We start from the raw sequence: 15,610 nt of genomic DNA, 5'->3' as shown, positions 1-15,610 counted from the left end.
ATGTCACTTCTCCTCATTGACTCCTTGTTCCTCTTCCTCGTCTCAGTACTTAAGGCTTTCTGGGACTTGAAGTCCAAGGAAGTTCCAAGTGATCTCAGGTTACATTTTTGGACATTTTTTTGCAGACTAACATCCCCATCAACATTACGTGTTACATAACCGTATGCGATCAAAGAGTCTGAAATTGGGTTTTTTTCCTTACAGAAAAAAATACTGCATCCCTCCCATCGGACTCACCATGTCTCCCTGGTATTCATTTTTTTTATTTAAATTTCTTTATTAACTTTTACCACAAAATATACACAGTAAATCAATGGTCGATCAATGCCACATGAGTACTTCAAAGGAACATAAAACAAATTCCCCCCTCCCTCCCCACCCATTTCTCCCGAGACCACAGTTAGAACTCCAATCTTTGTTTTAGACCATCGACGGACCTGGACTGTCAGAGCTTTCCGAAGCGCTCTCTCGCGCTGCTGGGTGGAGCAGCGGCACAGTTAATGCCACCCACCGGAGTAGTTCTTCACTAGATTCTAATCTCTGTACTTGGATTGCGGTTTCCCAAGCAGCAGTCTCGGCCGTTATCCATCTTTTGAGATCGGCCCACCAACTGGCTTCACTCTGGCCTCTTGCGCTTTTCCAGCTCATAGCTATACGTCTTTTCGCCGTTATGTATATTAAGTCCCTGAGCTTGTTGAGGGGTTTGTTTTTGCTGTTTCTCGTGTAGCTACCCAATATGCAGGCTGCTGGGTCAAGAATGTCTATTACTATTTCAGCATGTGCTACCTTTTCCTTCACTTGGGCCCAGAACTTTTGAATAGAGGGACAACCCCAGAACATGTGGGTCATTCCGGCCTTTGGCGTGTTGCATTTGGGGCATGTCTGAACTATGGCTCCCCTGAACCTGGATATGGCTTCTGGTGTGAGGTAGGCTCTATTAGTAATGTAGAGTTGTATGAGCTGTAGGCGGGCATTCCTAGATATTTTTTTGTGGTAGTGGGTTATCTTTTCCCATGTTTTATCTTCAAACTCTCTACCCAATTCGGTCTCCCATCTGTTCTTGCATTTGAGTTCGTTTGTGGTTGTGCCCTGCAGCAGCGCCTCATATAGTCTGGAGGTTTCGTGGCCTCCCTCAGCAGTGTCAAGCATGGACTCTACGGTCTCGTTTTCTATGAACTGATTTGCGGCTTCCGGCCATCTCTTCTTTATGGCTTGGAGTACTGCCCTGTGGAGCAGAAACTGGCCTGTGGGTAGGCCTGTAGATTCACTGAGGTCTATAAACGACATTAGTTCCTGTTCACTGGTGAGGTCTCCTAGCACCGCCACCCCCCAAGGTTCCCATAGGGTGCGTATTTCCTTGTGTCCCCACGGGTGTTTGGCCATGATTGCGGCGATGGGAATCTGCGGGGAGAACGGGTCTGCCGACCCCACTTTTACGCAGGCACGCCTCCAGAGCTGGGTCCCCAGTTTAACTAGATAAGGGTAATGCCCTAGTGTCTCCCTTCCAACCCACAATGTGTCCCTAAGTAGCAAGGTGGGCAGGGCTGGCTGGAGAAGTCGGGTGTCAATGGTGGTTTCGTCGGCCATCCATTGTGTCACGTGTCTAAGCTGGCTGGCCAAGTAATACAGCTCGAAATTAGGGACCTTCAGCCCCCCCCTCTCATAAGGTCTTTGGAGATTTTCAAGCGCTACTCTGTGCCTACTCCCCTGCCAGAGGAATCTTCTACAAAGTTTGTTCAGGTCTCTGAAAAAGGAGGGGGAAATGTTGAAGGGAACGTTGGTGAAGAAATGCAGTAGACGTGGGAGTGCAACCATCTTGAGTAGGCCCGCTCTCCCCGCCACCGATAGCGGGAGTTTCCCCCAAAAGACCATGGACTTTTCAATGGAGTCTTTGGCTCTGACTGTATTAAGGATATGTTCCGTGCTGGGGTTGCGGTGTATGGTGACACCAAGGTATCTGAAGGAAGTCGGCTGCCATTTAAGGTCTAGTGGGGGTAGGGATCCCAGTTCGTCCCTGTGTAAAGCAGCCAAGGGGTAGAGACATGATTTTTCCTTGTTGATCCTAATGCCCGTGAGTTTATGAAAACATTCTAGGGTCTCTAGTATGTAGGGCAGGAGGTGCTCTGGATTGTGAAGGTATAGCAGCATGTCGTCTGCGTACATGGACACAAGATGAGTCACCCCATCCAGTTCAATGCCACCGTCACCATATTCTTGTCGGAGATACGCTGCTACCGGCTCAGCCGCAATAATATAGAGCATAGGGGACAGTGGACATCCTTGTCGGGTGCCTCTGTGGAGGGGCCATTTATCAGAATACGTCCTGTTGGTGCGCACTCTGGCGGTGGGGCAGGCGTAGACCAATTGGGTCCATTTCAGGAAGGCGGGCCCGATCCCCATTTTGCCCATAGTAGCATACAACCACTCCCATCTCACCGAATCGAAGGCTTTGGTGGCGTCCAATGACGCCACCGCGTATTTTCGGGGGTTATGCTCAGTGGCGTATATGATGTGGTGCAGCCTACGCAGGTTTTCGGTAATAGAGCGCCCCGGTACGTAGCCAGTCTGGTCTTTGTGGATCAGCTGGGGGATCGCTCTGCGCAGCCTATTCGCAAGAAGTGCTGTTAAAATTTTGCAGTCCACATTTAGCATAGAAAGTGGTCTATAAGACCCGCAGTCTGTTCCATCCTTCCCAGGTTTTTGCAAAGGGATTATTATGGCCTCCCTCATGGAGTCAGGGAGGGTGCCACGCTCATATGCCTCATTGAACACCCGTGCTAGCATTGGGGCGAGGGCGTCGTCATATGTCTTATAAAATTCCCCTGGCATGCCATCTGCGCCTGGCGCTTTTCCGGTTGGTAAGGATCTGATTATGGCTAACACCTCATCTGGGGTAATTGGCTCCTCTAGGGCCTCGGCCGTCTGGGCATCTAGTGAAGGTAGCACTATGCTGCTCAGGGCATCCTCTATTTCAGTGTCGGTGGGGGGCGGGGATTTGGAGTAGAGTTCTCGGTAGAACTCGGAGAAGACCAAGTTAATCTCTTCTTGGGTATGTGCAGTGGTGCCATCTGGTCTGAGTATGGAGCAAATGGGTGACCTGGGGACTTCTCTTTTGTAGAGCCAAGCTAATAGTTTACCAGGTTTGTCCCCCAGTGCGTGCGTTCTTTCGGAATATTTAGCGAAGCTCAGTTTTCCCAGCGACTCCCAGTGAGCCAGGCAGGCCTGTCTCAATTCAGTAATTTTCTGTATATGTTCCGGGGTCGAGTCTGCCCCACCCTCCAGCACCCTCAGTTCTCTTTCAGCGCCCACTAGGGAGGTTGTGATGGACTTCAGGGTACCCCCAATTGTGGCAATCATCTCACCTCTCATAACCACTTTATAAGCCTCCCAAGCTGTTCCGATGTAGTCCACGCTATCTAAGTTGTTATGCCAGTACTCCTCTGTGCTGTCTCTTATATGTTCTCTAAAGGCTGTGTCCAATAAGGCCTCCGCTCTAAGTCTCCACGTGGGAACTGGGGGTCTAGGGGGGTATACCTCCCAGGTGGCTTGCATGGGAGAGTGGTCTGACAGCACCCTGGGCAGGAAACGTGCATCCCCAAACCTATCAAGCTGCCCCTGGCTTATTAAGATATAGTCCAATCTGGTGTGGACCTTGTGAGGTGGGGAGAAAAAGGAATATTCTCTTTCCTCCGGGTTCCGCTCCCTCCACAGGTCACATAGTGCTAGTTGGGTTATTAGTTTAGAGAGTACTTTGGCTGGGGGGGAAGGGCGGGAGTGCTTAGAGTCGGACCTGTCCTTCAGGGGGTCCAACGTGCAATTGTGATCGCCCCCCCAAATCACTGTGCAGTCTACATAGGGGCCAATCCTAGAATAAAGGGAGTGGAAGAATGCTGTGGCGTCATGGTTAGGTGCATACGTGCTAATCAGACATATCTCCCTCCCTTCCACGGTCCCCTGTACCAGTGCCATCCTACCTTCGTTGTCTGTCTTGGTGTTCCCTACTTTAAAAGGAATGGATGGATCTATCCATATCAGGACCCCTCTAGCGTATGAAGAGTAGGGGGATCCAATTAGGGTTCCACGCCATATTTTGGCCATAGCCTCTTGTCTGTCCTTTGTTAAATGTGTTTCCTGTAGCATGGCGATTCCCACCTTGCATCTGCGCAGGTAGGTGTATATCCGGCGTTGCTTAACAAAGCTATTCAAGCCCCTGACGTTCCACGTTAAAACGTTAATGCTTCCAGCCATGGGTGTCATGGTATCTGTAGATAGTCCTTTGCTCGGGCCCAGGCCTTACAAGTGATATTACTGTTAAGAAGTGTTCCTGTGGTCTCGGTGTGGTCAAACTAAAGGTCCCAACATGGGCTTCACCCCCTCGTGTCCCCTGCCTCATTGTATTCAAGACTTTTGTAACAACGGGTCCCCAAACATGACCCCTTAACTGCGAGATCCCAGAACATAGAACCATTAAACTTTTAACCAATAAAAACTGTCTAGTGGGGTTACCCCCCCTCTGACTATCCCGTTTTCGCTCCGTTTGACCTAGGTCTACAGGTGCCCTACGGGTGGGTTAGTCACCCAAAAGAGTTACTGGGGAAAAAAGAAAGGTTGGCTCAACAGGTTAATGTGTCGCCGTTGGTCTTCAGTATGGCTCCGGTTGATTCCGTGTTGCCGCGTTTAGAGTGTCATGCAGTGTGTCGTCGTCGACAGGTTTAGGGCCAGTGTGGCCGTGGTCAGGGCTCCGACCGGCGTGGTCGACGCTGTCCGATCTCAATGTCCGGAATTTGTTCCCTGTCCATCCACTCACATACTTCCGCAGGTGTATCGAAAAAATGGGCTTTATTGTTGACTAGGACCTTCAGTCTGGCGGGATATAGGAGCATGTACCGCAGGCCTGCGTTTTTCAATCTAACTTTGGTGTGAATGAATTGGGCTCTGCTCCTTTGAACCTAGAGGGTGTAGTCCGGGTAGATGGCGATTTTCACTGAGTTCCTGATTATGCTGCCGCCCGACCTGGAAAAAGCAAGGATCGTTTCTCTGTCTCTGTAATTAAGTACCTTGGCAATTATCGGCCTGGGTGGGTTTCCAGGTGGTGGCCTCTTGGCGAGGGATCTGTGGGCCCTTTCAATGGTGAATCCTTGGGACAAGTTACCAGCTCCAATTTCCTGGATCAAGAGGTTCTCCACATAGTTGGTGGGGTCGTTCCCTTCGATTCCCTCCGGTATGCCGATGAGTCTGATGTTGTTTCGGCGTGCGCGCCCCTCCGCCTCATCTGCCCTGTCTTCTAAATTCTTAACTTTCTGAGTTAGAATGTCCACCTCTTTGAGGAGCAGCGTCTTTGCCTCCGTGTTTTCCTTAACTTGAGTCTCTAGCGCTTCGGTTCTGCCCGCTATGGATCGTACATCCTGCCTTAGCAAGTTTAAGTCTATAGCAACTGCGTCGATTTTACTCTCCATCGTTTTTTGTAACGTCATGATGGCTTCCAGCAGCTGGGAGTTAGCGGGTTCGAGGGGCCCGTTGCTCGCCGCTGCTCCATGGTCAGGAGCGGCATCCGCCCCCGCAGCCCCCGTGGTAGCGTAGGTCTCCATTGTTGTTTGCCTCTGTTTGTTCCTGGGCCCTTTGGTGGCCATAGCCTCGCATAAGCCTTCGCGCCTGCTGCCCATGAGGTGTTGACCGAAGTGGAGAGTCTCCGGGGTTATCAAGGGGTCTTCTGGGGTGGTCGCTCGAGTAGGGTGTTTAAGTATGTCAGTCACTTGCCCCGACTCCCAGCCAGGGGCTGCGCCCGTATTCGGCTTGTGTAGAGCGAAGGGCCTCCCCGTCCTATCTAGAGCTTCCGCACCACGAAGTCCGGGCCCCCCCGTCCCTTTCGCCCCCTCCTTACTTCTTGGTGGGGTATTTCACCGATGTCCAACGGCTGCGGGTAGGTTGCGACTTGCCGCAGGCGAGGATCAACCCGGCCCGGCGAGGCAGGCCGCTTCTTCTCTTCCGTCGGGACCGCCACACGCGCTGCCTCCTCTGGCCTCTCCAGTTCTCCGCCGCCCGGGTCGCACAACCCAGGACCGGTCCAGAGCCACGCACCTCCAGCGATCCCCGCCGCAGCTCGCCTGCTCCTTATCAAGCGTGCTCCGATCTCAGCGGAGCTCGTTGGGTTCAAGCCTCCTGGTGTTCAGGCCGATCAGTGCCGATCACCTCCGCCATTTTGCGCGCCGGATCGCTTCGCCGGGCCCACGGTGTTTCTCTTCGGCGGAGTCCTCCAGACGTCCGAAACCTCGGCAGACTGCGCTTCCAGCCGACCCCTGCCTCTGGCGTGAAAATCAGGAGTGGTTGCTGCGGCAAAATGTTGGTTTAGCGGCCAAATGTTGGGCACATCGCTGGAGCCGACTGAAGACGCGTCCTTCTTACATGGCGGTTAGCCACGCCCCCCCTCCCTGGTATTCATCTCCTCCTTCATGATGCTTCCTGGTGACACAACCCCCAGGTTCAAAATCCGGTAGAAGCTGCCTTTCCCTGGCCATGGGGATGGAGACCACCACCGGGGAATCAGTGAATACTCTGCAAGATTCTTCGCAACACTTTTGGAGAGTTTTGAAATTGAATTTGGATTGGCACCTTTGTAGAAGGTGTGGCAGTCACAGACCATGGACCACGTGTGAATAGGACTGACAACATCCTCCCGAAAGGAGCAAGCAACTAGGTAGGAACTACCAGGGTGCCAAAGAAACAGGGTTGTTGGGACTGTAGCTTTCAAAATGCTTCCGGTTTAGAAATACAAAATTTGGAGTGGATTCAAGAATATCTTTCAGAGATTCAGAAAGAGATATGCTATGAGGAAAAACTATCACATACAGAGAGGCCGTTGGTCAACAGATGTGAATCAAAGGGAAAAACATAACTTATAACGGCTCCCCCAGCCCCACCACCTGCAGCAGTGCTTGTGGAGGAAAAACCTTTTCTTCCTCCCCTGCAGCATTTAAGGAGAGAAATACCTCCTCGCAATCCTCAAAGGAAAATCTATTTTGCACATGTTGAAACTTACTAGATGTTTATCTTGGCCCTTGTGTAGGTTTTTTAACTGGTGTCATTGGATTTAGTTCAAAGAGCTGGAAATCACCAGAGAAGGGTGGGGGGGGGGGTGGGGACTACATGATCCCCAGAAGCTGTGTGCTCTTGTGAGGAAGACGTGAGCTTTTGGAACCCCAGAACAGGGGTGTGTTTCAGTGAGTGGAAGCAGAGACCTGTGTGAGCCCAGACTGCGGAGAGAGGTGCGCTACGGGGAGGCGAAGCCCTTTGAGACCACAAGAAATAAACCCCTGTCTCAAGAGAAGTAGGGAGGGTGAGAAATAGTATGGAGCGAGTGACACTTTTCTCCAGAAGAGGGGATGTCACTTAAGAAGAGGGGGTGTGCTCCAGTGAGAAGGATTGCGCAGAATAAGGGTGTCCTACAGTGGAAAGAGTGACTTTGAACCCCAGGAGAGAGGATGGGTAACAGTGTGGGCGGCAAGAGTGGAACAAGTAACAGAGAAGGGGAAAGCTCCAAGAAGGGGAAGACCTTTGGGATACTTGATCAAGGGAGGAAGCCCTAAAAACCCAAGAGCAGTGGAGAGGAGATGTGGTCCGCAAAAAAAGGATTGGGTTCTATTGATCACTAAGCAAGAAATCTTCCTGTCTGAATTTTTTGTATGCCTTTTTTATGAAGTCCTTCATTTATAATCCTATTTTCAATAACTAGGTTTCCCAAGAAACTTCATTATAGCCATTCTGAAACAATTTCGATGCAGTCTTATGTTTTACTTGTGCTTAATAAAACCCTTTAACTTCACGGCCGTGTCATTAGTATTGTGTTCCCTCAAACTTATGACAAAAGATAATGAATGCTCATTTCTGAAAAAAGGTGTTTGTTAATGGTTCAAGATGAAGACTGTTTGAAGACTATTTCAAATTAAAAGGCTAACAGTTTGAGTCCCTTCTTGGATGGGTGTGTGTATTTATCTTTAATACAATTATAAATAGAGCTGGGTTGTGCTTAATTTGATTGTGCCAAATATTAATACTTTAAGAATTGGGATTCATGACATATAAGCATCTTCTATGGAATCACCATATCTGTGCAATATTTACGTGCCTTAAACTATATGTTGCGTGTCGAGCAACTCTACACTTAATGGTTAGAGCTCTATAATCTTATTACTGCCATAGCTATGTTTGAATTTCTGCAGGACAGTGAAGATTTGTCTTCTGTCTCAGCCAGTCCAGAACTAGAACATGAATTTCTTCAAGGTTGTTTTGACAGATCCCATCCCACAACCCCATAAATTGAAAACTCCATGTAGATTGAACTGTTAATTGATTGTTGGTTGGGTATAAATTTACAAAATGTATTTTACTACTATACAAAGTAAAGTCTTCATTGTTATGACTAGATGGGGAAAGGAGAGAAGAGGAGAAGGAGTCTGAAGACAAATCACAGACAAAATCTATACGAGAACGACGGCGACCAAGAGAAAAACGTAGATCAACAGGAGTTTCATACTGGACACAGGATGTAAGTTTTTGTATTTCATACAATTGTATTTCTGCCAAGTTCACTGCAGCAGAAAAAGGAAGCATGGGATTTGGTGTTTTTTTCTTCTCCCAATCATTCAAAATCAAGCTTCTAACAAAATGCCACTTTTTATGACAGTTGACTTCAGACCTACATGTAGTTTTATTGTGAGCTTCTTTTATTGTGAAGCCGATGCCAAGTGTAGATGTGGGATATGAATCTCGCTATGCCAGAGGTTGACATTGCCTGGGGAGCAGAGCAGTTGGAGGAGACTTCTGGAGCAGCCAGGCAAACTGTGGCTTAGTGCTGCTCCTCTTTAAGTTATAAATAATGTAACCTTCGTCCCTGGGTCCAGCTAGTCTTTTCGTAACCTCAACCGTTCTTCCAGACATTAATGAAAGTGCATTGTATTGATTATTTCTTCAGCAATAAGTCACCCCAAAAAGGTTCAGATGCTGCAAGTACTGCCCTAAGTATGCCCCAGTACACTCTTAAAGATTTGTCTTTTTTTAGAATATCTTGGTGCTTTCATAAAAGACACTCTACTGCGTGATTCCCACATGGTGGGCATGGTATTCATCACTTCGGGCCATGGGGTGTGGGCCAGTTTATGAGCCCTTTATGCACCACAAAGGCAATGAATCGTGTTCACTGGATGTGATGATGTGACTGTGTGAATACCAATCATGGAGCACAGAAGCTATAGGGAAGCTTAATGTCTGCCCTGTGATATACAATGGCATTTATAAGTGAAAGGGGTGACAAAAGAGATTAAGCTAGGAGGTGTGGGAGAAGAAAGCAGACCTCAGCTAGACCAAGAGGGTGAGATAGCCAGTAAGAATTAGAAGGGGAGTAGACTGTGGTAGTGACACTTAAGCATGAAAGAAGAAAGAGTTAGAATGAAGGTAAATCCTATAACCTATGCTCAGAGACGGTACATAATAACCCCTAAGATTCCTAAAGTGAGAAGAAAAGGCTGGCTTGGTGCTCTAGTCCAGACTCTGGTGGTTCTAGCAGTACCACCAGCTCAACTAAAGAAGCCCTGCTCGAAGTCGGATATCTGGTGGGAGTTGCAAGGCCACCTGAGTAGTAGAATACATTTTGCTGATAGTGCTTCAAGACTTGGGTAGGGGACTAGAAGTCGGATCAGCAAGTATTCAAATTGGGTTGGGCAATAGCTACAAGTGCTGTTCACTAAATAGCCAAAATGATAATCGCATAGGTTTGCCCAGGAAGCTGTGTTGCAGCCATCCCTTCCCCTTCTGAGACTGATGATCACAAGCCAACACTAAACACCAGGATCTCAACCAAGACTGCGACCACAGCCTGCATTAATACTGCTGCCAAAACAGAAAGCCAAGTCTTGTCAAAGAAGTGTTAAAGGATGCTCCATCCCCCGAAACTGAGAATATTTTGGTGGAACTCTGTGGTGGGCACTTAGGAACTTTGCTTTGTTGGTGAACTTTAGAGGTCACACATTTTAGACATGTTAAGGTGGCACGGGTGTTGTGTACCCTTTCCCTTGCATGTTATGCTATGTAGTTATCTCCTTATGAATAGTACCCCATCATCTAGGTCATCTTCCAACCAACCCTCTTCAAACTTTCAATAGTAAAGTTATGAAATTATCAGTTGTGTTGTATAGTCTGTGGACACCACCTGCGACAGTACATAGAACAGTGTTAGGACAGTTTTCCTGAAGTCCAACTAAGGGCTTAGTAAAATCTTTCAACTGAAGCATTACAAGATTGTACTCTTAGTATAAGGTTGTACCAATTTAGTATATGGTAGCGTACACCAGGCAGCCAGGCTTATCTTAGGAGGGAGAGAGGGATGTAGAATCAGTACAAAGAAATTATAATAGAAATGGTCCAAAGAAACGCTGAAAAACTATTATTGTTAAAAATAAATGGTTTATTTAAATGCAAGTTGGCCCAGCTAAATCCTGGGTGAAATAAGTACTATTGCATTATGTATAAACACAGTTCTAAAAACACAACACTATGCTTGAAGGTGCACAGATCAACACACATCACCTCTGGATCCGGCTGGGGCCTCCCTCTGGAACAGCCTTCCTGCCACTCTGAAACTTAAGGAGAACCATCTACGGTTCCAGAAGCACCTCAAGACCTACCGCTTTGCTTCTGCCTTTGCCCCTTCTGATTCTTTTCTCTCTGCACTGTGCACCTGGCCTATCCTCCGTCTTCCGGGCCCACGGACCTGCTCACCCTGCTAGCCACCCAGCCTCCGTGCCACCCCTTTCACTGGGGTCGTATCTGTACCCATACAGCCCCCCCCCTTTCTCTTCCTGCACTTATCAGAAATACCCTGTCTGCCACCTTAAACACAGCACTTGCCACTTGTGTGCTGCACTACCACGGTTTGTTGCCTTTACTATTTATTTTTATTATTATTAATTATCTGTTTTTCCTTGCTGCACACTTTCCACTTCTCCCCCCCCCTTCCATGCACTTTTCCCCTTCCCTCTCCCATGCACTTGCACGTTATCAATGTCACTGGGCCTAGTAAGATCGTTGTTTTTGTTCTCCCTTGTTCCCCTCCATTGCCTTGTTGCGCTCTGAAACACTTGTGTATGAGTGCGATACAAATAAAATATCAATACCAATTATTTGGAACACCTAACAGTAGTTCTAGGGAAGTCAAAACCAATAGTTCCTTCTCCCTCATTGGATCTTTCATGGATTCACATGCTGTGAATATTCCCAGTCGTCATGCTGGGAAACCCGGTTACTTTTGATGTAGTAATTTTCCTATGGAAGAAAACTTGACACCATGATTGTCCCATCGACGTCGTTGTGGGTGCTTTTGATACCCACCAATGGGATGTCGAGTGTGTAGCTCTGCCCCGGCAGCTTCCCCTCAGATTTCAACCGTCTTCCGTGCTTTTGGGATTCCTTGTGTTTCTCTCCTAAGAGAAAATTACATTTCTTTGAAAATTAACTTTTTCTTCAAATTTCACCATCCGGTGCAACCAATGTCGAAATGCGTTCGGTTCCAGTTCCAAATCAAAGGAATCTGTATGTTTAAAAACATCAAGGGTTATTCCGAAATGAAAAGGACTGACTAATACATAATGTATAATTGAACCTTCCTTCAAGTGCAATTTAACAAAGGAAATGTAAATTTGAACTTTTTATGAACATCAATAAGTCTGTTCGAAGAATCCTAGTTAGAAAACAGTTTGAGGCTGATGTAGAAGAGCCTAAGCCCTCCGCTTCCCTGAGTTACTTAAAGCGTGGTGGGCCAACCGCTATTGTTCTAGTAGTACAAAAAGGTAGCCAAGCGGGAGTTTGGCTCAGTGGTCGTTTCGGTGGAATTAGAAAGGTGTACCACTCATCAGGTAAAGGATTTCTCTGTTGAGGCCCTAGAGAAAATATAGCAGCAAATGGATATTTTAAATGGTATACAAGTATCGTAGTTTCCCATAGCGCTACAAATTATTTAAATTCAGTGAAGCTAGGTTATCAAGTGTTAGGCAGAAACCTGTGCAGTTCCCTCTGGGACCACTGGAAAAGATTTAAGATTACAGGTGTTTGGCAGTAAACCCAATTGGTAGCAGTCTGTACCACACAAATTCACTTGGTAGCTGTGGCTGAGCAGTCAGACTTCCCACAAGAAGAGTTAGGCGGTATACAGAGTATTCACAATAGGTCAAGAGCACACAATAGAACAAGTAAACACTGACCAGGGCTTGATGTAAAAGAGATATAATTATTTATTTATTTAAAACCACATCTAGAAAAACACACAGGCACTAATAGTAAGCAATTCAAAAACACTGTCACTAAAAGATATACACTCCCTTAAAAGAATATTAGACAAGTCTTAAGTAAAGCTCCACTTATTTTCAGACAGCGGTGAGCGCTTAATGTAGATGGCACTCTAATGGTTCGTTTTAAAAAGAGAGAGAAAAGCAGAGAGACAGATCCCAACACTTTTACAAGAACATAACAAGAGAGGAAGGCAAAGTAAAACCGTGAATTCAGAGTCAGTATGCCGGATCCACTTTAAGGGGATCGAAACGAAATGTGTCAAAGGTCACACGGTTGCAGTGCACAAAAGTCTTGTAATGATTCAAAAAGGAGTTGGACCAAAGAAAGGGACCAGTTAGAGGGTCAAGGCGGCCAGCCCAGTCCAGAAGGTTAAGGAGTTATTATTACCTTGTTGCAATCTTTAGAAAGGGAGGCCTGGCTGACACTGTACCTTAAAGTGGTGAGAACGCTCCTGCGGGGGCAGTTGTTCCTGGCAGCGGATGCAAGTCGGTGCTTCCTCTGGGGGAAGAGAGGATCTCGTCGTGGAGGAAGACAGGAGTCCGTTGCACTGCCAGGGAAGAAACCAGCCGCAGAGTTTCTCAGGTACAAGGAGCGGTCTGGTGATTCGCGGTTCAGTGGTGAGTGGCTATCCGGCTGCCGGGGTGCTTGGCACGGGCAGTTCGACCACAAACCGGGCTGGGGTGCGAAGAAAAGAAAGGTAAACTGGTTGTGCCCACCAGTCATGGGAAGAAGCCTCTCCAGCCGGGAGATCTTCTCTGTCGTCGGGAAGTGGTGAGTCGGTTCCGCAGGGCTCCACCGGTTGTGTCGTCGTGGTATTTCGGCTCAGCTTCTCCCTCGTCGGATTCTCAGGTCCTGTGGCGACTTCTGAAGTTCCAGTCCCCAAAGCCCTGCTTTTATGCAGAAAACCCCCATTCACTCAGCCTAGCTGTCAATCAAACATGCTAAGTGGTGAGCCGGCTGCAAGAGTGCGACTTGAGTTACCAAGGTAACTCAATCCAGGGTGCCTAAACCCCCTCCCACACCCCCTGTGGTACCCAGAGTGGCACCACATTTGGAGGCTTCTGTGGAGAAGCCCGCCAAAAAGTGGAACAAAGGGCTCGACTTGGGTTGGAGTCACAGAAGAGAACACAAACGCCATTTTAGAATCGAGTCTTGGCAAAAACAATCGAATTGCCCCGACCAGTACGTCCACAATATGATGGTTTGTACTGGTTTCTGTTAATAATTTGGGACTAGTAAAGCCAATGGTGACTTTACATGCCCTGGGAGACAGTAGTCAGTCCCAGGGTATGGAGTCTATGGTGGGGTGTCACTATGACACCCCTGTGTTACTGCACGGAGGGTGCTGTGTAACACACACAGGAAAAACACATGAGACCCTATGGAGTAAAGGACCCCATAGCCCATGAAACACATTACCAATCAAAGGAACACCATTTATCATGTCCAAGAGTGGGAGAAAGAGACTCACTCTTGGCAGGAGGAAAAAACAAACTCCAGAAATCCAGCAAAGCTGCTGGGGGACTCGCTAGGTTAGGAAATTTAGCCTAAAGAGAGCATTCTCCCTAACACCCGGTCCAGAGAGGGTAAACACAGGGCAGTCCCAAGAGGTTTATGGACCCATCATCTAGTGGTCACTAGGAAAGTGCGAAGATCTAGCAGAAAAGAACACCGTGCATAAGAGAACCTAGCAGGTGCAAGAGTGTCATAAGCCAACCCACGCGAGTGACTGTGCAAAAAAAGTCACCCAACCTAGGATAAGTTGGATTTTGCACAGAATGCAGAAAAGAGAAAAAGAAAATTCAGAGATACTTACCTGAATAGGGTATCGCGTTCTGAGTAATGAGTGGTGAGCCAAAGATAAATTAGCCAACTAGGAGAGAGGGTCAATTGGAGTAAATCTCACCAGCAACTTCAGTGTGTGATTAGGGGCAAAAGTACACACACTGGTGCACATCTGTAGTCTTAGGCAGCTAGAGCCCCATAAAGGAAAAAGAAATAAAAGATGTCCCTCAATAATTCAAAAAGAAAACTTTTTTGTTGAAGAAATGCAAAGTTGAAAACTTCTTACCTACAATGTGCCAAGGCGCATTGCAGCACAAAGTGTGTGCCGCTCAAGTTGCGTAGTATAATGTCATAAGGCACAAATTATTGAAGGAGCTGAAAGAAAGCACAAGGCGCAGCAACTGAATACCAGAATATTAAGCCACTCTTGAGAAAGATGTAATATATAAAAAAAATAGTTCAGTAGCATCAGACCATAACCTGCATGGGGGCGGAAGAAAACACTAGCCCCAAGCACATTTGGAATCTATAAGATGTTAAAGAAGAGCCCTAGTTGAAGTGTGGGCCGACTCGAGGAGAACTGAATATCAGTGACTAGTCAAAGCGATGTTCTTAACTTTGTATAAGCACGCTGAAACAAGAGGAGAACTCTCTTGCAGACAGAACGTCCTGTATGTAGTCCCCAGAGCTTGCGGCTAAAATCAATCGACTGTGTGAAGACGTGTGAACGTTAACAGCGAGATATTGCTAATGCAACTGAAGCCCTCATGTGGACAAAGAAAGAGGACTGAAGTCTTGAAGCTGGCTGTGCCGTGTAATAGAAGAAGAAAGGGGACTAGTGGGATGTCTAAGAATAATATGGCAAAAATAATTACTATCTGTGAAGCCCTTTACAAATGCCAAAGGAAGGCAGATTGTCAGCCATAGAGAAGGCTGCGGTCAGGATGCCTGCACGGACAATGCAGAATGAAAGAGGTTAATGTTGGCTAACTTGGCTGGCCTAGTACAATGAATGGTTGTGCTGGACAAAGTCTGTGTCGCCAAATTGTCCTGATTATGTAGTGGCTAAAGATTAAAATAAACTAAAATAAAGAATGAAATAAAATAAGTTAAAATTAAATCGAACGTGGTCCTGCAAAATGTAATTGGAAAAGGTAATGAAAAAAATAAATATAAAAAATGTAAGATGAAGTGAGAATAAACTTCAAAGAAGAGATTACCAAATAGTCAGTCCTTCATTGAGACCTCGATCAATGGTGTCTAAACGGAAAATGCAACGTGCTTCTTTGTTTGCCAGGGCTACATGTGGGTGGGTTGCATCTTTTTCCACATCTTTTATCCACCATTATATATCCTTGGTAGAATGGCCCTTTTCCATATAATGACTGACAAGAGACGAAGTGATTGAATTGCATCTAATGCGAGATCGATGTTCAGTTATACGTGTATGTACTGGGCGGGTGGTCTTTCCAATGTATTAAGTCACAAG

At 47.1% G+C, this 15,610-nt stretch overlaps 1 protein-coding gene across 3 annotated transcripts in view; it reads left to right on the top strand.

The window, feature by feature from the left end:
- The window catches only part of PPP1R12A (protein phosphatase 1 regulatory subunit 12A), a 2,468,713-nt gene that overhangs the window by 1,488,357 nt on the left and 964,746 nt on the right, over positions 1-15,610 (top strand). For all 3 annotated transcript variants that reach the window (XM_069629290.1, XM_069629288.1, XM_069629289.1), the window contains one exon: positions 8,421-8,542. In XM_069629290.1, the coding sequence (XP_069485391.1) occupies positions 8,421-8,542 (122 nt within the window). The remainder of the gene's footprint in view (positions 1-8,420; positions 8,543-15,610) is intronic.

Source organism: Ambystoma mexicanum, chromosome 12, assembly GCF_040938575.1.
Source record: "Ambystoma mexicanum isolate Mex_15411 chromosome 12, UKY_AmexF1_1, whole genome shotgun sequence".
In the NCBI taxonomy this organism is placed as follows: Eukaryota; Metazoa; Chordata; class Amphibia; order Caudata; family Ambystomatidae; genus Ambystoma; species Ambystoma mexicanum.
Note: the sequence above shows the minus strand (reverse complement) of the source record. Positions and strands in the feature narration are given on the sequence as shown.